The following is a 21,846-nucleotide window of genomic DNA, read 5'->3' as shown; positions in this document are numbered from 1 at the left end:
GGACATGAGTTTGGATAAAGTCTGGGAGTTGGTGATGGACAGCGAGGCCTGGCATGTTGCGATTCATGGGGTCGCAAAGAGTCCGACACGACTGAGCGACTGAACTGAACTGATACATGGGAGGAAATTTCTTGGGTGATGCAAATATTAACATTTGTATTACTTTGGAAAAAAAAACATTTTGTGCCCAGGCTATCTTTATACTATCACTAAAAATCTTTTGATTAAGCAACTGAGTTAAAGAATTTCATTCTGCAAAATATTTTACAGATAGTCTCTTTTAAATATAACTAAACCACACATGTACTTAAACTTACCACTTGCTAACTTTCTTTTGTCTGAGATAATACCAATATTATGGGCTAATGACTGGGCAAGTGTAACTGCCATTAAGTCCGTTTTCCCAAACTGAAAAACAAAAATAAAATACTTGTAAGTGCAAATTATTTTTTATTTAAGATGAACCAGGGAACATGTCACAATATAATGGAAAAAAACTTCTAAGCATTTTATTTAGCAGAGGTTAATACATAATAGCTAGTGCTGAATTATGGAGCATTAAGGAAGAGGTAGTAAGAAATAATTCCATGTTTGACTAAGTCTTATAGAGAAGAAACCAGAGAATCATCAACTTCCAGATTTGTAAACTTAAATCTAATTTTTGAGTCCAAATTTCACCAGTGACATTTCTGAAAAGCTTTATACTTGTATACAATTAAGCCAGTCATCCAGTTAATAGAAAATAAAAATAATTTATTTTGAACTTGCTCATCTTTATTTGTCCACTAGCACTTCTAAATTCCCCAAATTAAATAGAACTTGGCTTCAGAAAACAAACAATATGACTTAGAGGTGGTGGTGATGATGTTCGGTCAAAATAAACTTGAAAACATCTAGGCATATTTCTTTTAAATGTGTAGCCTCTCAAAGATTCAGGTATTCTTCTTTTAGATCACTTCCATCAGGTTTAGTGCCCGAGGGATAGAAGCAACCCTTTGGAAAACCTCGTCTATTTTTTTCCTCCAAAAATTTGCCAAGTATTGAGCAAGAAAATTTTCAACTAAGTAGTTTCAATTAAGTAGTAATTCAATGTTTCAGGGAATTTCTCAATTCTCTGGAAAACCAGTCAAAGTGATAAATAGGGTCTTATTTTTCAAGAAAGGCAAAGACTTTATATAATCAGCATATTGCTAAGCCCAGAAATTAGTCTGAGTAGAATATGAACAGAATTATCCAATATTATCTTCGATTATTTTCCTATTCTGTCCTTGGGTCATTTACAGTAACCAGGTTGGCTGTTAATAAAATAACAATATCTGCAGAATATAGAATACTGTCCGTTATTAGGAAATTGTCCATTAAATTGTCCATTAAATATCAGGAAAACATCGTCAGCCATCATACCACTTTGTACTGTACAGATGTTCACACCTACTTCATTCACGCCTCCTCCTTTCAGCAACGAGCAAATCCCACCAATATAAGCTGCCCCGCTCCGGCTACTCTCAAATTGACTTCCCCTTTTAGAAAAGGAAATGAAAAAGGCTTACTGATCACAGCTCAAATGTCATAGCACCTCTCATTATTAATTTACCATGTTTATTTTCTCAATACACATACATTTCTATAGTATATATTCTGGAGGTAAGAGAAAAGTATGAAAATTGTTCACACACATAACCAAAAGAAAAAGTTTCTGAGGAAAGTTTCCCATTGTGATTAACAGCTATCTTAAATAGAACTATATCTATGGGAAAAGAATCTCTAACATGAGTTACATGTATGTAGTATTTCTGTCAAAAAATACATATAACTTGAATCTCACAATAAGAAAACATCAAGCATTCTCACAATGAGGAACACTCTATAAAATAACTTGTCTAAACTCTTCAAAAATGTTAACTTCAAAAGAGACAAAGAAAGGCTGAGGAAATATTACAGATTAAAGGAAACCAAAGAGACATGATGATTACATGTAATGTGTGATCCTGGACTGGATCTTAGATTTGGACAAGGGGAAGGAGTAGCAAGCTATAAAATAGAATTGAAACAATCGGTGAAATTTGAATTCAGACAGTGGGTTAGATAAAAACATTGTACTGAGGTTAAAGTTTCTGGTTTTGAGAGTTTACTGTGGTTATATAACAGAATGGCTTTATTCTTAGGGAATATACACAAGTATTTAGTAGTAAAGGCCCAATAAGTAAATGCCTCCAACTTACTCTCAAATGGTTCAGGGAAAAAAAAAAACACACACACACACACACACACACTGATAGAGAGATGGACAGATGGAAGGAAGAAAGAAGGATAAAAAGAAGAAAATTATAAAACAAATGGAGTAAACTATGAACAATTGATGAATCTGGGTAAAGGGCATAGGGAATTTCCTTGTAGTGTAGTATTCTTGCAACTTTTCTGTAAATTTGGAATTGTGTAAAATAAAAAGCTACCTCAAAACTACACTTTTGCTTCCATTTATAACTTTCTTCAACAGCTCTAGCTTTAGATGATTTCATATTAAATATACATGTTACCCCTGAGAACAAACCATAAGAGTAAGAAAAAGTAAAATATAAAAAATACCCTAGAGATACTAAGCTCTCCCTTAGACCAAAAACAAAGAGAAAATCAGCATTTAAAAGACAGCAATTTAAAGAATATAAATATTCTGTTGTTAAGAATATGAGAACTCCTTATGAGAGTTAATGGTACTTTCACTCAGTAAATGCTCTGATTAGATCTCTTGAAAAATGAAATATACATGCAATAATGAAATAACTCAAAATTAAGCCTATTGAATATTCGTGACAATTTTAAACAATCTGTGCTTTAAAACTTCTTTCAAATATATCTGCTACATCAAATCCTAATTGCATTATGCAGTACAAACAGTACATCTTATCACAAGTAATAAGAGTACTCAACGTGGAACAAAGAAAAGTAATAAATCATTATAAAAGTTACGTACGAAAAAAGGTGAACTGCGTCACTTTTCTCTTTGATAAAATCCCTCCTGTATTTCATAAACTCACGTAGGGTGATCAGTGGATTTTCAGATATGGCAAACTTGTTGTCAGCCGCCCAGGTTTCCATGGCAACCAATACTATCCTTGTCTTAAGTTGGTCTTTATATATCTAGTATATTAACAAAATGAACACACCAGATATACACATGGGAAAAAATCAAATGATTTATGAACAGGTCTACAAAGCTCCTTTTATGGAAAATCCTGTAGTTTTAGTGAAATGTGAGAAACCACTATTTTTAAGGGAGTTAATTGTTTTTCTAACTTATACATGTTTCCCGTGAGTAATAAGAATCCAACTGTTTACCAAGTAACACCCAAAGAAAAGAGTACTAACTAATTAGACATAAAATACCCCTTTTTGACAAATATTTGCACCCTTACTCAAGGTTCCCCCAGAGTCCATTTTCTGGCACCCTGTAAGATTCAGGGTTTCTTGAGTTTCCCTAGTGAAAAAGGGAGCACTCTCCGAGGAGATGATTTCTGTACACTCTGACTGGCCCTAATTAAACTCACTGGGAAGGTACTGGCATAGACTTCTCAGGGAAATTTGAAAAGTAGGTACAGTAGAATTACTTATTTGCATCATTCCCACAGCACCAGGCACTCTTCTGAAAAGGCACAGCTGTTTTTTCATTGCTAGAAATACACTGTGAATATCTTTGTTAAGGGCTAGGACTCAACCTTTTGTTTTCCAGTGTGAAAAATACAGGAAAAAAAAAATTCAGCCATAAAGGTGTGTCTCTGACCTCTTCCTTTTATCATCTTCCCAGTCAGAGATCAAAGTCAAATAAAGTTCATGACAAAGTTACCACGGATTTACAGGACATCTTGGCTAAAGTGCAATTTAGGGCAGTGAAAATATAAGAGTATTATCCAATTTATTAGCAATCAGGAGATAAAATTCCTCTGTGGCAATTCTGATTCGGGTTCATACTTACTAAATCTGCCATGTTCACCACAGATTTCGCGTACGTATTGGTAAGTACCACTGAAAGCCGATGCTTTTTAAACTGAAAGCAAAAGAAAACAAATGAAGGACTTCAAGGTCATCAACAAATGCTCATCTCAGCAGAGGAAACACGGTGTAACTAAAAGGCCTTTAAAGTTTTCTGTAAAAAAATTCAAGAGTTGACACCTAATTCTTTAGATGCTGCAAAGTCTGTGGCAAGGTTCCTAAAGTTTGAGGCCTCACAGATCTTTGAGATAAAATAAAAAATGTCCACTGCATCCATTTCAAAAGTTTATTTTTTTGTCACAAGATTATTATTCAAAATGAGAACATATATGAAAGTTATCAATGAATTGCAAGACATACAAATAAAAGTAGGGTGAAAGCCAGAAGAAGTGAATGTGAATAATGCTGAAAGTATGAAAAGTTCCACAGATTTACTCAGTAAAGAGAAGAAAGCTTTAATGGTCACAAGGAGGGGACTTACGGCTTGATGTGAACTATATATATTTTTGGTTTGACCTCAAGGCTGTTTTAAAACTCAAGATATATCATGTAAAATCTGGCTTCTGGCTTCATTTAAAATCAGTATCCACACATGGTAATAACTGGCAAGGGCTGAGAAGCAGTCACTCCTATTAGACAGACAGACCATGAGACTTCTCTTTTGCCATAGACCTGACCTTTCCCTATTGTTTTATATCTGGCTCACTTCGAACTATCTGCCTATAGATACTTACAGACATTTGAATTTATGATACCCTAAAATGTCCAAAATATGTGTTTTTACAGCTTATTCTGTAAAAATCTCAGGAAAAATAACATTCACAAAATTAAATTGGTAGAAATACAAAACTCAGTCCTACCATAAACAAACAAGAAGCACTCAATAATAATAATTACTATTAATTAATTAAAATCTCTATTATCTTAATCATATTTAAATAAATGACACATTTTCTCCCAAATAAATAATTCAAAGTAAATTAAAATGTACATGTACCTGAAATTAAGTAAAATTCAACAAAATGCAGCACTGAATATATTTAGTTTAAAACTCTGGTTACATGAAACAATTATAATTCACTGATGTGCAATGAATGTAACCAGGCTGATTATAATATGCCCATGAATTGAGTATAAAACATGCCCATAAACTGGGCATTAAAAAAAAACTGACTCAAAAAAAAGTTTGGCTAGGTTTTTATCCTAAAAATCTTCACAGCTTGGCTATATAAGCTTTACTTTTTTTATTTTATATTGGAGAATATTTTGATTAACAGTGTTGTGTTAGTTTCAGGTATATAACAAAGTGATTCAATTATACATATACATGTATCTATTATTTTTCAAATTCTTTTCTCATTTAGGTTATTATAAAATATTGAGTTCCCTGTGCTGTACAGTAGGTCCTTGTTGTTTATATATTTTAAATACAGCAGTGTGCACAGGTCAATCCCAAACTCCCAGTCTATCCCTCTTTCCATCTTTATCCTCTGGTAACCATGAATTTTTTCTCTAAGTCTGTAAGTCTGTTTCTGTTTTGTAAATAAGTCTATAAGCCTTTCCAAATGGTTTATGGCACAGGAAAAGAAAAACAGAAAAAAAATGCTTTTATTTTATTAGGGTAAAGCTAAACATTGCAAATTAAAGTGTCACATTATTGCTGCTTCACTTTTTCAATTATAAAGCGGAAGTTTCCCTTTTTTTTTAACCTTGCCATTTTAGTAAGAGAAGATATTAGCCCCTACATTAACTAAGCAAATCCAAGGAGTTAACACTATGAATCACAGAAATATTTTTGGCACTTCACAAAATACTGTGAAGTGGTTTACCTAAGAGTGTTTTCCTGTTTACAGGCTGTTGCTGGGTTACAGAAACATTTGATTATACAAATACCTTCTCCAGGTTACAACTTTATAGGCTTCTTCCTTCTAAACATATTTCTGCACCCACCAGTTTTATGCTAGGCATGGGCAAGTTCAAACAACACAAAATTCAGCAAACCCTACCATGAGATGATCGTTCACAATCATGAGTTCAATATATTTGGTTTCCTCCTCTACATTACGAGGATATCGACGAAGCTGCAATATAACAAAGGAAACAGCACATAAACAAGCCCTGGTAACTTGGCTGTGGGAAACTTATGTTACACATTAGGTCCTCAGATATGATCCATCGTAGGACTGAAAGTCTGTACCCTTTAACCAATCTCTCCCTTTTCCCCCACTGCCTAGCCCCTGGCAAACACGTTTCTACTCTTTCTATGTGTTTTTATTTGTTTGTTTGTTTTGTGTTTAGATTCCACATGAAGTGATACCATGCCATATTTGTCTATCTCTGCCTGGCTTATTTCACTCAGCTTAATGCCCTCCAGGTCCATCCACGTTGTTGCAAATGGCCAGATTTCCTTCTTTATTAAGGCCAAGTAATATTCAGCTGTGTGTCTCAGGGACAAGAAAGACTTCTAGGTCAGAATCCCAGCTCCACTGCTAGGTAACCCAGTGTAACATTTCTTAAGTCTCTTATGTTTCAATGTCTTTAAAATAGGAATAATGATAATGCCTTCCTCAAAAAATTGTTATGAGGATTAAATACATTAATACAATTGCCCACGGTGAGTACTCAAAATATTTAGCAATTATTATTCATGTTAGAAATCTGTCTGTAAACACATTTTACTTCATACTTATTAAACATATGTTAAAAAGAAAATACCTGGTCCCTTCAACTGCTTTGTCTTACTAAACACCTATTTCTCTCATCCTGTTTTTACGTCATACACAAACCTACACCAACTACCACCACAACTGTGATTATCTTAATTCTGATGACCAGAGTTTTTATTTTGTATAAACCATTTACCAGATCTATGATTCTGGGCAAGTCATTTGCACATTTCCGAGACATCTATTTTTTTTCCTGTGAAAGGATAATAATAGTACCCACTTCATGTGGCTTAAAGCATTGTACATTAAACAATAAACTGCTATTATTATTATTGCTAAGTTCAATATACATTGAACATGCATAAAGCAGACATTCTGATTTTATATCCTAGACCCCAGAGTAGTTCAAGTGTGACAATAGCATTTTGCAGCTTTAAAACTTGATGGAGTCATTTTTAAGGGGGTATTCTTAAGAGGATAAACATAGGGACTTGTACCATCCAAGCAGACTTCATGATGTGGTTGGTACATACTCAGGCAAGGAAAGAGGCCTATGGTAGAAACAACTTGAGATGCCGCAGCAGGGGACCCATAACACACCCGTATGATGAATGTCCATGTTATCGCCACTATCTTGAGTGTTTTTTGAGTCTATGAAATAATATGGCCCTAACTCCACTGCTTCTATGAATGTATCACCCTTGCTGTTTACCACACTGTGGCAAATGCCTGAACTAATTCCTACCTCTTACAGACTTAATGTAGATTAAATTGACTGGCAGTTGCCAAATGTTTTTAAAATATTGTGACATATACCTGTGAATACATACCTGCCGTTTACTCCTTTTTGGTCTTGGCTTCAAAATAAATTTTGGTGGAGTGATATTTACTTGTTGGAATTCTAAAAGGAAACAAAAATAAATTTAACTTAGTGCATTTTCCAGGTTTCTTTCATGAAGGGCAATCAAACTTCTACCAGCCCTAATTGGTATAAATTATGTAACTTTACTTTAATCAACAATGATTATTATAATTATAATCTATAAATTACATAATTATACATAATTATTATTAATTTTATAATATAAATATCACACTTAATGAAAATATAGAACATTAATTTAGGTAATTGCATTTATATTAGTATAAATAAATATACCACAAGGGAATAAAATTCAAAAAAATCTCAAGCATTATTCCAGTTCTAATTTATCTCAAAATTCTTCTCATATTTCTCTTGTAAATACCATCATATTTTTAATGGTAAATCATCTAAATAGCCACTTGACCTTCCCTTCCACCACTAACCTTCACTAAAGAATGACACACCAAGGGTTGGTGAAGATGTGGAACAACTAGAACTCTCATGTAATGCTGAGAGTATACAATGGTATCACCACTTCAGGAAAAGGTTCAGAGATTTTTCATTCAACAGTAGTTCTTAAATTGTGTTCCTTGGACTAGGGACATTAGCATTACCTGAGAACTTGGAAAAGTAAATTCTCATAACCCACCCAAGACGTTCTTAATCAAAAGCTCTAGAAATTTGTGCAGCCACTATGAAAAGCATTATGAATATTTCTCAAAATATTTAAATAGAAATACCATATGATTGTAATAATCCTACTTCTAGGCATATAGCCTAAGAAATTTAAATCAGGGTCTCAAAGAAGTGTCTGCACTCCCTTGTTCATTGCAACTTATTGACAGCAGTCAAGATACAGAAGCAACCTAAATGTCCATCAGTGGATGAAAGGATAAAGAATATATGGTATATACACACAATGGGATATTAATCAGTCTTATAAAAGAAAATCCTGCCATTTGCAACAACATAGATGAACCTAGAGGACATTCTGTTAAGTGAAATAAGCCAGACAAAGAAGGACAAATACTACATTATACCATTTACATGACAAATCTAAAATAGTCAAACTCAGAGACAGTGATTAGAATGGTGGCTGTCAGGGGCTGGGAGGAGGGAATGTGAGGAGTTACTAGTCAAAGTGGACAAAGATTTAGTTATACAAGATGAATAAGTCTTAGAGAGCTACTGTACAGTTTAGTGCCTGCAGTTGACGATACTGTATCGTATACCTAAAAATTTGCTAAGAGGTTAGATTTTATGTTAATAGTTTTTATCACCATCACCATAAATAGGATAGGAGGAAATTTTTGGAATGGATGAATATGTTTATGGCATAGGTTGTGGTGATTTCATGGATGTATATTTACCTCCAAACTCATCAAGTTCTATACATTAAATATATACAGCCTTTTGTATTTCAACTATACCTCAATAAAGTGGCTGAAAAAAATAACCTGAAGATGAGGCCACCAATCTGTGTTTACCAAGCCCTCCAGGTGATTCTGGTACATGCTGAAGCTTGAGAGCAATATTATACAGTTAAAGATATACTACTTTGTGACCCAGTTATTAAACTCCCAGGTATTTGATAGAGAAATGTAAATGTGTGCCCCCAAAAAAGATTTTTGCAAGAATATTCGTAGTTGTTATATTCATAATAGCCCCAAACTAGAAGCAATCCAAATGTCCATCGACAGAAGAGATGAAAAATTGTGCTATCTGCAAACAGTAAGAACATACTCAATAATTAAAATAGAGAACTATCTCTGCCTTTGACAACATGGATCTCAGGCATGTGCTAATAAGCAAAAGAAGCTGAATATGATGAATGAGTCCATTTGTATGAACAGGTGAAACTAATCTACAGTGAAAAAAGTCAGAAAAGGGACTGCAGAAGTGGGAGAAACTGACAGAAAAGGGACACAAAGGAAATTACTGGGGTAATGGAAATACTCTACTTTTCATCAGGGGAGGACAAGAGTGTCAGAACTCGGCAAATAGTACACAAAATTGGTGTATTTTATCATAGTAATTTTCTATTGCAGTATAACTAACATACAATATCATACCATTTTCAGGTGTACAAAATAGTGATTAAATATTTATATACATTTCAAAATGGTTACCATTGTAAGCTCAGTTATCATCTGTATCTGTACAAAGTTATCACAATATTATTGACTATGTTCCCTATGTTTTACATTACATTCCCATGATTTCTTTACTTTATAACTGGAAGTTTGTATCTATAAACCTCCTTTTCCTCTTTTGGCTGGCCCCCATGTGCTCTGGCCACCACCCCCTTGTTCTCTATGTTTATGAGTCTATTTCTGTTTTGTTTGCTTTTGTTGGTTGGTTGGTTGATTTTTCATCATATTAATTTTTAAACAGTGAGTGCTAAGTGGTCATATTTAAACAAAAAAGCTTTTCTTAAAATGTGTTCTTAGGAAAAGAAAAGTCTTGAGAGATGTGTCATGTAAAATAAAACATTCCATAATCAAAGATTGGGGAACACCTGATCATATTCTATCTCTGGGAAATACATAATACATAGCAAAAGAGACATAACATAACCCACAACCCAGTGACACTTTATTAAACCTAAAATTTAAAAAAGCTTAGTTTTCAGCTTATATAACAAAAAATTGCAGCTTTGACATTTGTTTATTTTTTGTTTCCTTCCCATTTGTCATAGTAAGTCTAAAGAGCTTGAGGCAAATAATACTCTTAAAATGAATACTGTCAACTTCTGATACTAAAAGATAACCAGGAACAAGCTGGGGTTTTTCAAAGAAAATGGTCAAAACTCATTTTTCATAGCAGAAAAACTACTGAGTCAACTCCGAAGTTTCTGTTGTAAAGAAATTCTGAATGAAGTTTCTTAAAAACTATTATAAGATTGTATCATGGCAAGCCTATAATAAAGTCCATAGTGGGGAACCTTTCTTGATTACTTTAAATATTAAATAATGTTTATTGCTTTCAGTAATGCCTATTGGATTGCAACTTTGTTCTCAAGCAGCTAATCATGATTTATTTTCTTACCATAATAGGGATTGTAAAAAGTTTCATATGATAACGAAAGAATAGTATAAAGCATCTATGTGAAGTAAAAGTATCTATTGTGCATTTGCAGATTTTTCCAAATAGCAAATTCTATAAACTAGGAACTTTGATCCCTTTGGCAGCAGGAGAGAAGGGGTGAGTTCTGTTTCTCTTTAGGGTAACTGCAAAAGGTCCAGGAGTTACAAATTTATTTCAGAGGAAGGAACATTTGAAAACACTTATTTCATTTTCTAATGAGGAGACAATGCAGCCTTTAAGTCATTTTCCTAAGCAGGAGTTTAGACTTCGCTTTAGTAACTTTTCCATTTGCCCTGGTGCCTGTCTCCCAAGGCACATTCTCGTAGTGCCATAATCCAGACACCCACTCAGCCTCTTACTAGCTGTGGAACTCTAGAAGAGACAAACTAGCTGAGCTTCTGTTTGTTCATCTATAAAATGGGAATAATAATATTGACCTCACGGAGTTGGTGCAAAGACTAAAAAATGTTTAAAAATTAGACTATACTATGGCCATAATCAGGGCTGGCTAAGTAGGGGAGGAAGCATCTCCACATCAGCTATACCCTATCTTTAGAAGGAGAACACGAAAATGAGTCCAGTGTGGACAGAGACAAATGTGCTCTGCATAATCATTGCTCCTCTAACAAGGTCAAAGCATGAATACCCTGCCCTTCTCACCAAAAGACATGGATGCAACTCTCAAATCAAACCTATAAATAGATGGACCCATAAACATACATTGGAAGGAAAAATAAATTTCACAAATAGCACATCATCATAATAAATATTAATCTACAATGGTTCTTTCTTAAAATGCTTTTCTTCAAAAAGAAATGAGGAAATAAATAATAAATGGGAAAATATTTACAAGTTCATCTCTATGTGTACAAACAGTATTTCAAGAGTGAATTTTATATATTCTACCTATGCAGACCAATTTTTGCTTTAACAAAGTAAAGGAATACTTTACTTTGAGCCTTATAATTTTAATAAGCTCTTCTTTGTTGAGTTCAAGCAATATCTTTCCAAACTCACCCACTATAAACATGAGGTCAGTTTGCATTTTTTTCTCCCTCTTGATGTCACTTGACTTTCTGAAACTGTTATGAGCAGTCGTAGGCTGATGATATTCCACATATAATTAGTTCTAAAGCATTAAAATGAATTATTAAATCTGTCTTTTTTTAAAAAATCACTATATGAAAATCATACCAGATGGAAGATCATCCAAGGGAAATTCAAACAGTCTGGATTTGTAAACCGAATGAAAATGGAAATCCTCCTGAAATAACACAAACGAGAGATGAGACACATACAACCAGAAATCTCCAGGCTCAGGTGATCATAGCTGGGGGAGGTGAAACCTTAAAAGAACCATTGCTTGACTACACATTCTCTCAAGTTTGGGAAGGCGATGAGCCCTTGCACATCCCTCCCATTCACTCCTATATTATCCCAGCACCACAGTGATAGCTCATTAGAAGCAAAATGCCTTCACGGATGGAGAAGCCAAAGCCTGTGGTAATGGAAAAGAAATGAATGCACCTATTCCCCCAAGGAGAAGTAAGACATCTGGGGAAAGGGGTTAATGTTTTCTATGACTGGTTCCTTTCCATGAAGCCCTGCCTCCTGTTAGGGCCTGACATCTTTGCCAGGCAGACTGCAGAGCTGTCTTCCTGTTGGGAAGCAAGAGTAACTGGCACAATCAGAATGCCCACAGCAGGCCCTGCCTCAAAATTCAAGTGTCATACAAACATCTGTAAAAATCCAACAGACAAAAAACCATGTTTCATCTAAGAAAAATTAATGAGCATTCAAATAATTTCATCTGGCTTCCTTCAATTACTAAAAAACGAAGGTCATAAATAGTCAAGTTTCATGATATCACTTTTTTTAAAAATCACACTGTCAAGCAAAGGGACAGGACAGCTTTCAGTGGGTACTTGGAAAGTAACACAAAACAGACAATTTCCCATACAAGAGTGTTTATGAGTGGCAGAACAATCAGCGTTTCTTGACATTATTTGCCTCTCTGAGTGCTTGATTGGTGTTCCATGATATGTGGAAGAATATTTGTGCATACAGAGCTAGGATGGAATGCATCATGTTTCTCTGCAGTCAGTAAGAGCAACCATTTTCTAATTTTGAGAAAGTGAATGCTTAAACTAAACTGAGGAAGAGAACTGAGAAAACCTGGATTTCTCTAAATTTCATCAGCATGGGGCCTTAAAGAAAATAGGCAATAGAGAAAACTCTGGAATCTAGAAAAGAAAAAGAGTGGGAAATCACATTATCTGCGGATTTGACCCATCATGAAATGTCTATGTCCCTCCCAAACTCACGTTTTAAGTCCTAAATTCCTAATGTGACTGTATTTGGAGATAGGGTCAGAAGGATGCGATAAAGGTTAACAGAGATCACAAGAGTGAGGTCCTAGTCTGATAAGGCTGCTGCCCTGATGAGAAGAGGAGGAGACACCAGACCTCACAGAACACCGTCTGCACCCCAAGGAGAGAGCCCTCAATGGACACTGACCCAACTGGCACCATGAAATTGGATTTGCAGTCCCCAGACTGTGAGAAAATAAATTCATGTTGTTTAAGCCCTCTAGACTGACAGACCACAGCACATCACGGTGGAGTTAGTAATGAAGGCTTCAGAATACCTCAGAAGGAACGTATTTCCAGCAGATGGGAAGAGTAAGGGGTAGATTTTTTTTTAAAAAGAGCACTGTGGTTTTGTCTTGCTGCTGTCCAACTCTTTGCGACCCCATGGACTGCAGCATACCAGGCCTCCCTGTCCTTCACTGCCTTCAGTATTCATAATTTGAGCATACTCCAGGAGATAGTGAAGGACAGGGAAGCCTGGTGTGCTGCAGTTCATGGGGCCCCAAAGAGTCAGACCCGACTCAGCAACCGAACAGCAACAAGGCAAAACCACAGTGATCTTTAAAAAAAAATCTACCTCTTACATTTCCCCTCTGCTGGAAATACTTTTCTTCTGAGGTGTTCTGAAGCCTTCATTACTATCTCCACCATGATGTGCTGTGGTCTTAGTCTGGGTGGCTTAAACAAGATAAATTTATTTTCTCACAGTCTGGGGTTTTCCCTTATTCACTATTTAAAATATATATATATATATATATATATATATACATATAATACACATTTTATATATATATATATTATATGTCTATGTTTATACATATATTCTTGACCCTGAAATATGAAAAGAAAGCAAAATAGAAAAAAGAAAAGAAAAAGAGGGGGAAAGAAATCCCACAGCATTGTTTACATTTGCCATGGCAAAGAGAAGGAGCACTTACTTGGGAGGTGTCATTTCCTTCCGGCTCAATGAGATAGGTGTGGTTCCCATCATAGAACATCCCACTGCCAAGGATAAGAAAACAGTTAGGCCTGGCAATTGACTCTTGCCTCAGAACCAGATCATTTTAAAGTCAGCAGCAGCCAGAGGACCAGTTTATTTCTCAAACCCTACTTTTCAGTCCTACCTATCACATGCAGTGCCCACCACATACCACACACACACACACCACACATACATATACACCCCCACATCATACACTCACACCACCACATACCACACACACACACACACCCCTATACCATACATCACACACTACATCTCCACATATATAAACACCACATACCACACTCACATATGCCACACAACCCACATATCCCAATCCATATATCTTACACATACACATGCCATACATTACACACACACCCACACACACTGCTGAGAAGGAAAGGCCTCGCCCCTGACTCCCCATAAGCAGCAGGGTCCCCTCATCCTGACTCTTCCCCAGGCTCGGGACTGCTGCTGCTTCTGCTGCAGTTTAGTTGCTTCAGTGGTGTCTGACTCTGGGGCTCAGGATTACCATCCTCCAACTGTGGCCCATTATTCCTTCCTCCAACATATAAGTCTAAAACTTTAATATGTAAAATATCACCTGGAAAGCATATAAAAATTCAAAACTCTCAGGATCCTCTGGGACTTTCAGGCTAGAACCCAGGAAACTGCATTTTAAACAAACCCCCAGTGGTTCTGAGGCAGTTGGCCAGGGGTTATACAGAGCCTGGCCTAAGCTGTATACTTGGAAGATGCTCTAGCAGGAAGAGCTGACATATCTTAACAACTCACCGTGAGCTAAATCCTTTACGTTCATTTCATATCTTCCACAAATTTATGCTGGAGGTACAATGACTACCCACATTTCACAAGTTACAGAAACTGAAGAGACAAGAAACCAAGAGACAAGTGGCTGAGAAGTAGCTGACCCAGGCAAGGCAACTGGCCACACACCTTCATTCATACAACAGGGTGGTAATGGTGAGGGTGGTGAGAACCAGTCAAATTCTGAATATTTTTCCAAAGTAGAATCAGTAGGACTAGTTAGTGGATTTAAAATGGAGTTTGCAAGGAAGAGAAGAGTCAGTGAAGACTCCAAGGTTTTGACATGAGCAACTGGAAAAATGGTGTTTCATAAGATCCGTTTAATAAGATGGAAAAGGCTGCAGGAAGAGCAAAATAGGATGGGCACAAGGAAGCAAGATGCAGGATGCAGTGTGCAAATCCAGAGTTCAATTTTGGACCTCCTTGGCTAGAGACGACTAACAGCCAATTGAGAAATTCTCTGGGGGCATCCTAAGCTACATATGGTCTCAACTCCCGCTCAGAGAGATCCTGATAGCCCCTCCTTTTAGAGGAATGTGGTCTTTCTATTAACATCAGTTTCCTCCTGATACTGAGGGAACTTGTCTTTACCACTCAGGCATCTGAGAAGAGTAAAGTTGTGATCTTCCGCAGTCATTTATCAGTGTTAGGTGGAAGTGACTGCATGAAGCCCAAGTTGCTAACCACAGAACAGTATGTGTCTTTCATTGATCACTTAATGAAATCTGCTGGTTTTCCTGAGCTATAATTATAACAGCCTCCAGCTCTGTCTCTATCCAAATCCTTTCATTCTGCAGTAACATCTTCCACATGTCCTCAACTTTCATATAGAACTTAGAACTGCCCTTTACACATCTGTAATGTTTTCGATCCAAAGTGCATTTTCTGAATTTGAGTGACACTGCATTTGAAATTTAAAGATAAACAGATGCAGTTTGTAGGATATTACTGACAATATATGCCTAAGGAATCAGTGGGGGGAAACTTTTCAAAACAGTAGACAAATACGGTAGTGAACATTCTGCTGTTAACTGGTCAGATACATCCAGAAAACTGTACAAAACGATCACCCTTTGCCAAAGTTCACACGACTACACTGATTAAATAGCAAGCAGATGGCTTTGTTTAAACAGTATCAGGGGCTGTTTCCTCTTGACTTGGTTTAGTATCCAATACAAAAATCAGTCACTTTTTATTGAACTCAAACATCTTGATACACAGTATAAACAAAGCAGATTCTAACACCATACATATATAGAAGATTCTGGTTCCATAAATGAAAATATGCCATGTTTAATTAAAAACACGTTCAAATCTTTAACAATTAAAAAGCAGGTATGTTTCATTTGCTTTCTTTGAGGATTGAAACCTTTCTGGCAGATTTTTTATAAATTCCAGGAAGTATACTAAGTCCATCACACAGTTTATAACTTGCAAAAATCTATAGCTAGGACCAAGTCATTACTGGCCAGTTGAGAGAGGTAAAATTTTTAAAAGTTGCCATCAAAACAAGACTATGAAAGGAAATAGTCATTCTTACAAACTGCCACAAGTGGGCAATAAATTTACAGTTGATTCCATTCCTTAATGTTCCCATAGTTACAGGATTTTGTCAAAACATCAAACATAGCAGGACCAAAATACTGACTATTAGGTCTTCAAATTTGAAAATAATATGTACCTGCAGGTTCTTTATGGAAAAGATATGAGTTTGATTATTTTACCCATTATGTTCTTTAATGGAATTCTGTAAATCAAGAAAATGAAAACTCACAACATGCATTTGGCAATTTATAGAAGATGAGTCATGGATGAAATAATATCTCATATTGAATCACTACAAATGAGGCAACATAAATTATTTACTATTTAGAAATAGCTCCCCTAAATATTTCTGTCAGCAATGTTTGTTCATAAGGTAAAATCAAGATGAGAAGTAATAAAGGAACAAACAGTGAATTTATTTAACATGCTTATAAAAGTCCACATACACCAAAACACACTTATGCACAAACCTGACAATGTTCCTACACACAGTGGGCTTTCTGCTTGTTTTTATTTAGTCTTAAGTGAAAAATTTTCTAAAGGGAGGAGTAAATTTTACTTAGATAAAACACCTCAGTTAGTCACTAAAATGTCCTTCAAGTTCCCTTTCCATCTTCTTTCAAAGGACGGCATAGGATTAGTAGCTGTTGGTCTGAGGGTCTCGGGTCTATTAGGGTTTCTAGAAGGCGGTAATACAGTTTTCTCTGCTCTTATGATGCTCTTTCTCTGCTCTCCATGTTCCACTTGGAAAATGGTAGGGGCGGGGTCACTGGAACATGTACTGGGCAAGATGCTTAAACTGTGACTTTGGACTGAGATGTTAAGAGGAAGAGAGAGGAAGGGAAAAGCCTACAATAGACACTTGCTGTCACAAGAGTCGGCAGACGCAGTGTACTATTTCTGGCTGACAGCTGTGCTCGCCTTGAGATCAGAGATAACAATATTATTGCTAGAGGATACATCAATGTTTGTTTCCAGATTAAGAAAGCTGAGGCTCTCACATGTTAGGTACGGGTTCCATGTTTGTAAAAATGTCTCCTTATTCAGAGGATTTATTTAAAACTAGTGAAATAGCCTTTTCGAACAAATTGTAAGCGAACTTACTGTCTTGCTCTCAGGCATGTGAACTCCTTGCTCTGGTTATTTGTCTGATCCCTGTGTTATCTTCTTCTTGCCTCTCAAGTACCTAGTGCCAGAGCCTAAGCAGAAGCACAACTTAGGCAGACTGGCCAGATTCCCCAGCCATTCCCATTAGGTCTCTTTTCTCAATTTCTTGGAAGACGTGGCAGTTGAACCCCTCTCCTGGAAGATCCCTTGAAAGCCTGTTCCAGGGCCCATTCCATCTTCTTCAGGTAATGACTCTCTGGAACCCTTAAGGACAATCTCACTTTTCAGTGACCACTCTCAGCTTGCATTTTTCTCAGTTTTTTCTTTTTTTCTCTCATTGAAAACAAATGCACCTACCACATTCCATAGCACAAAGCTGAGCTAGGTTTAGCTTTCCCTTTAGACTGGGAGCTCTTGGGGACAGTGCTCACGTTCTGATCTCCTTAATATTCCAGGCAGCTGGCACACAGCAGATGCTCCATAACTGTTTGTTAGATGAAAACACCCATGTTTCTAACTTGGTAACAGACAGGAAGTCTTTTAAAGATTTCAAACAAGAATTTCACAAAACTGAAGTGTGATTGGTTCCTGCCCCAAAAAAAGTAGCAAAAAAGAGCTGAGATGATTTAGACTAACCAGAATGCTGAACTTAGATCATGAGCTCCTTATTGCAAAAGTCAGGCTTATAATGAAGGAAGTAGAGAAACCACTAGGCAACTCATGTATGACCTAAATCAAATCCTTTATGATTATACAACAGAAGTGACAAAGAGATCAAGGGATTATATCTGGGTGACAGAGTCCCTGAAGAACTATGGACGAAAGTTTGAAACATTGTACAGGAGGCAGAAACCAAAACCATTCCAAAGAAAAAGGAATGAAAGAAGGCAAAGTGGCTGTCTAAGAAGGCTTTAGAAATAGCTGAGAAAAGAAGTGAAAGACAAGGTAGAAAGGGAAAGACATACCCATCTGAGTGCAGAGTTTCAGAGAACAGCAAAGAGAGATAGGAAGGCCTTCTTAAATAAACAGTGCAAAGAAATAGAGGAAAACAATACAATGGGAAAGACTAGAGGTATCTTCAAGAAAATTGGAGATATGAAGGGAATATTTCATGCAAGGATGGGCATGATAAAAGGCAGAAACAGTAAGGACTTAACAGAAGTAAAAGATATTAAGAAGAGGTGGCAACAATATACAGAACTGTACAAAACAGGTCTCAATGAGCTGGATAACCATGATCGTGTGATCACTTACCTAGAGCCAGACATCCTGGAGTGTGAAGTCAAGTGGGCATTAGGAAGCATTACTACGAACAAAGTGAGTAGACGGAGAGAATTCCAGATGAGCTCTTTCAAATCCTAGAAGATGATGCTGTTAAAGTGCTAGACTCAATATGTCAGCAAATTTGGGAAAATCTGCACTGGCCACAGGACTGGAAAAGGTCAGTTTTCATTTCAATCCCCAAGAAGGACAATGCCAAGGAATGCTCAAACTACCATACAATTGTGCTCATTTCACATGCTGCCAAGGTTATGCTCAAAATCCTTCAAGATAAACTTCAGATGTACAAGATGGGTTTCAAGGAAGCAGAGGAATCAGAGATCAAATTGTCAACATTGGCTGGATCACAGAAAAAGCAAGAGAATTCCAGAAAAACATCTACTTCTGCTTCACTGACTACACTAAAGCCTTTGTGTGGATCACAACAATCTGGGGAAAATTTTTAAAGAGATAAGAGTACCAGACCACCTTGCCTGTCTCCTGAGAAATCTGTATGTGGGTCGAGAAGCAACAGTTAGAACCTGACATGGAACAACAGACTGGTTCAAAACTGGGAAAGAAGTATGTCAAGGCTGTGAGCTTCCCAATTGACCCAGTGGGTAAAGAATCCGCTTGCAATGCAGGAGATAGAGGCAGACACGAGTTCATTCCTGGGTCTGGGAGATCCCCTGGAGGAGGGTGTGGCAATCCACTCCAGTATTCTTGCCTGGAGAATCCTATGGAGAGAGAAGCCTGGTGGGCTACAGTCCATAGGGTCGCAAAGAGCAAGACACGAGTACAGAAATGGAACACAAACACATGCACGCACACATGTTAAGGCTGTATCCTGCCATTCTGCTTATTTAACTTACATGAGGGTTCAGTACAGTTCAGTCACTCGGTCATGTCCAACTCTTTGTGACCTCACGGACTGCAGCACCAGGCTTCCCTGTCCATCACCAACTCCTGGAGCTTGCTCAAACTCATGTCCATCGAGTTGGTGATGTCATCCAACCATTCTCATCCTCTGTCATCCCCTTCTTCTCCTGCCTTCAGTCTTTCCCAGCATCAGGGTCTTTTCCAATGAGTCAGCTCTTCGTATCAGGTGGCCAAAGTATTGAAGTTTCAGCTTCAACATCAGTCCTTTCAATGAATATTCAGGACTGATTTCCTTTAGGATGGGATGGTTGGATCTCCTTGCAGTCCAAGGGACTCTCGATAGTCTTCTCCAACACCACAGTTCAAAAGCATCAATTTTTTGGCACTCAGTTTTCTTTATAGTCCAACTCTCACATTCATACATGACTACTGGAAAAACCATAGCTTTGACTAGACGAACCTTTGTCAGCAAAGTAATGTCTCTGCTTTTTAATGTCCTGTCTAGGTTTGTCATAGCTTTTCTTCCAAGGAGCAAGGGTCTTTTAATTTCATGGCTGCACTCACCATTTGCAGTGACTTTGGAGCTCAAAAAAATAAAGTCTGTCACTGTTTCCATTGTTTCCCCATCTATTTGCCATGAAGAGATGGGACCGAATGCCATGATCTTTGTTTTTTGAATGTTGAGTTTTAAGCCAGCTTTTTCACTCTCCTCTTTCACTCTCATCAAAAGGCTCTCTAGTTCTTCCTCGCTTTCTGCCATAAGGGTGGTGTCATCTGCTTATCTGAGGTTATTGATATTTCTCCCGGCAATCTTGATTCCAGCTTGTGCTTTATCCAGCCCAGGATTTTGCATGATGTCCTCTGCATGTAAGTTAAATAAGCAGGGTGACAATATACAGCCTTGACGTACTCCTTTCCCAATTTTGAACCAGTCTGTTGTTCCATGCCCAGTTCTAACTGTTGCTTCCTGACCTGCATACAGATTTCTCAGGATGCAGGTAAGGTGGTCCGGTATTCCCAGACACCTGGGAGAATTTTCCAGTTTGTTGTGATCTATACAGTCAAAGGCTTTGGTGTAGTAGTCACTAAAGCAGAAGTATATGCAGAGTTCATCATGTGAAATGCCAGGCTGGATGAATCATAAGCTGGAATCAAGATTTCCAGGAGAAATATCAACAACCTCAGATATGCAAGTGATACCACTCTAATGTTATTAAGAAAGTGAAGGGGACCTAAAGAGCCTCTTGATGAGAGTAAAAAAGGAGAGAGAAGAAGTTGGCTTAAAACTCAGTATTCAAAAAACAAAGATCATGGCATCTGGTCCATCACTTCATGGCAAATAGAGGAGTAAAAAGTATAAACAGTGACAGATTTTATTTTCTTGGGCTTCAAAATTACTATGGACAATCACCGTGCTTGCTTCTTGAAAGGAAAGCTATGACAAACCTAGACAGAGGATTAAAAAGCAGAGTCATCATTTTGCCAACAAAAGTCTGTATAATCAAAGCTATGGTTTTTCCAGCAGGATGTATGGATATGAGATTTGGACCATGAAGAACTGAAGAATTTATGCTTTCAATTTGTAGTGCTGGAGAAGACCCTTCAGAGTCCCTTGGACAGCAAGGAGATCAAACCAGTGAATCCTAAAAGAAATCTACCCTGAATACTCATTGGAAGGACTGATGCTGAAGCTGAAGCTCCAATACTTTGGCTGCCAAATGCAAAAAGTGGACTCACTGGAGAAGACTGTGATGCCCGGAAAGACTGAAGGCAAAAGGAGTAGGGAGAGGCTGAAGATGAGATGGTTAGATAGCATCACTGACTCAGTGGATGTGGATTGGAGCAAACTCAGGAGAGAATGGAGGACAGAGGAGCCTGGTGTGATGTGGTCCATGGAATCGTAAAGAGTCATACATGATTTAATGAAAGAACAACAACAAAATGCTGAGGGATGACAAAGTAGCTTTATAAGGGGTCACAAGACAAGAAAGAGATAGACAGGCACCTGGTATCACCATCATGGACAGGATGGAGGAAGCTGATATATTCCCATGTTAAACACCAGCAAACACACTTTGATAGTGAAAGTTCTGAGAAAGGAAGCAAGACCCTGAGGAAGGATGAAGTCCATTCCATAGAAATTTCTGAGAACAAATGGACCCTCCCATGAGTTTGCTGTAGGTTAGGTGGGATTCTGGCTGAATAAAGGGCTAAAATACATGAGCTCCTATGGTCACCCTTTGTTTTTGTACAAGGAGTCAGGAGTTC

The 21,846-nt window shown here is 37.1% G+C and overlaps 1 protein-coding gene across 6 annotated transcripts in view; it reads right to left on the bottom strand.

Annotated features, from left to right (window-relative positions):
* The window catches only part of ADAM22 (ADAM metallopeptidase domain 22), a 218,885-nt gene that overhangs the window by 56,592 nt on the left and 140,447 nt on the right, over positions 1-21,846 (bottom strand). For all 6 annotated transcript variants that reach the window (XM_061165531.1, XM_061165532.1, XM_061165533.1 and 3 more), the window contains exons 6-13: positions 13,913-13,976; positions 11,800-11,869; positions 7,484-7,554; positions 5,994-6,068; positions 3,971-4,042; positions 2,972-3,138; positions 1,436-1,520; positions 318-408 (exon numbers count right to left, since the gene is read on the bottom strand). In XM_061165531.1, the coding sequence (XP_061021514.1) occupies positions 318-408; positions 1,436-1,520; positions 2,972-3,138; positions 3,971-4,042; positions 5,994-6,068; positions 7,484-7,554; positions 11,800-11,869; positions 13,913-13,976 (695 nt within the window). The remainder of the gene's footprint in view (positions 1-317; positions 409-1,435; positions 1,521-2,971; positions 3,139-3,970; positions 4,043-5,993; positions 6,069-7,483; positions 7,555-11,799; positions 11,870-13,912; positions 13,977-21,846) is intronic.

This window comes from Dama dama, chromosome 18 (genome assembly GCF_033118175.1).
Source record: "Dama dama isolate Ldn47 chromosome 18, ASM3311817v1, whole genome shotgun sequence".
Taxonomy (NCBI): Eukaryota; Metazoa; Chordata; class Mammalia; order Artiodactyla; family Cervidae; genus Dama; species Dama dama.
Note: the sequence above shows the minus strand (reverse complement) of the source record. Positions and strands in the feature narration are given on the sequence as shown.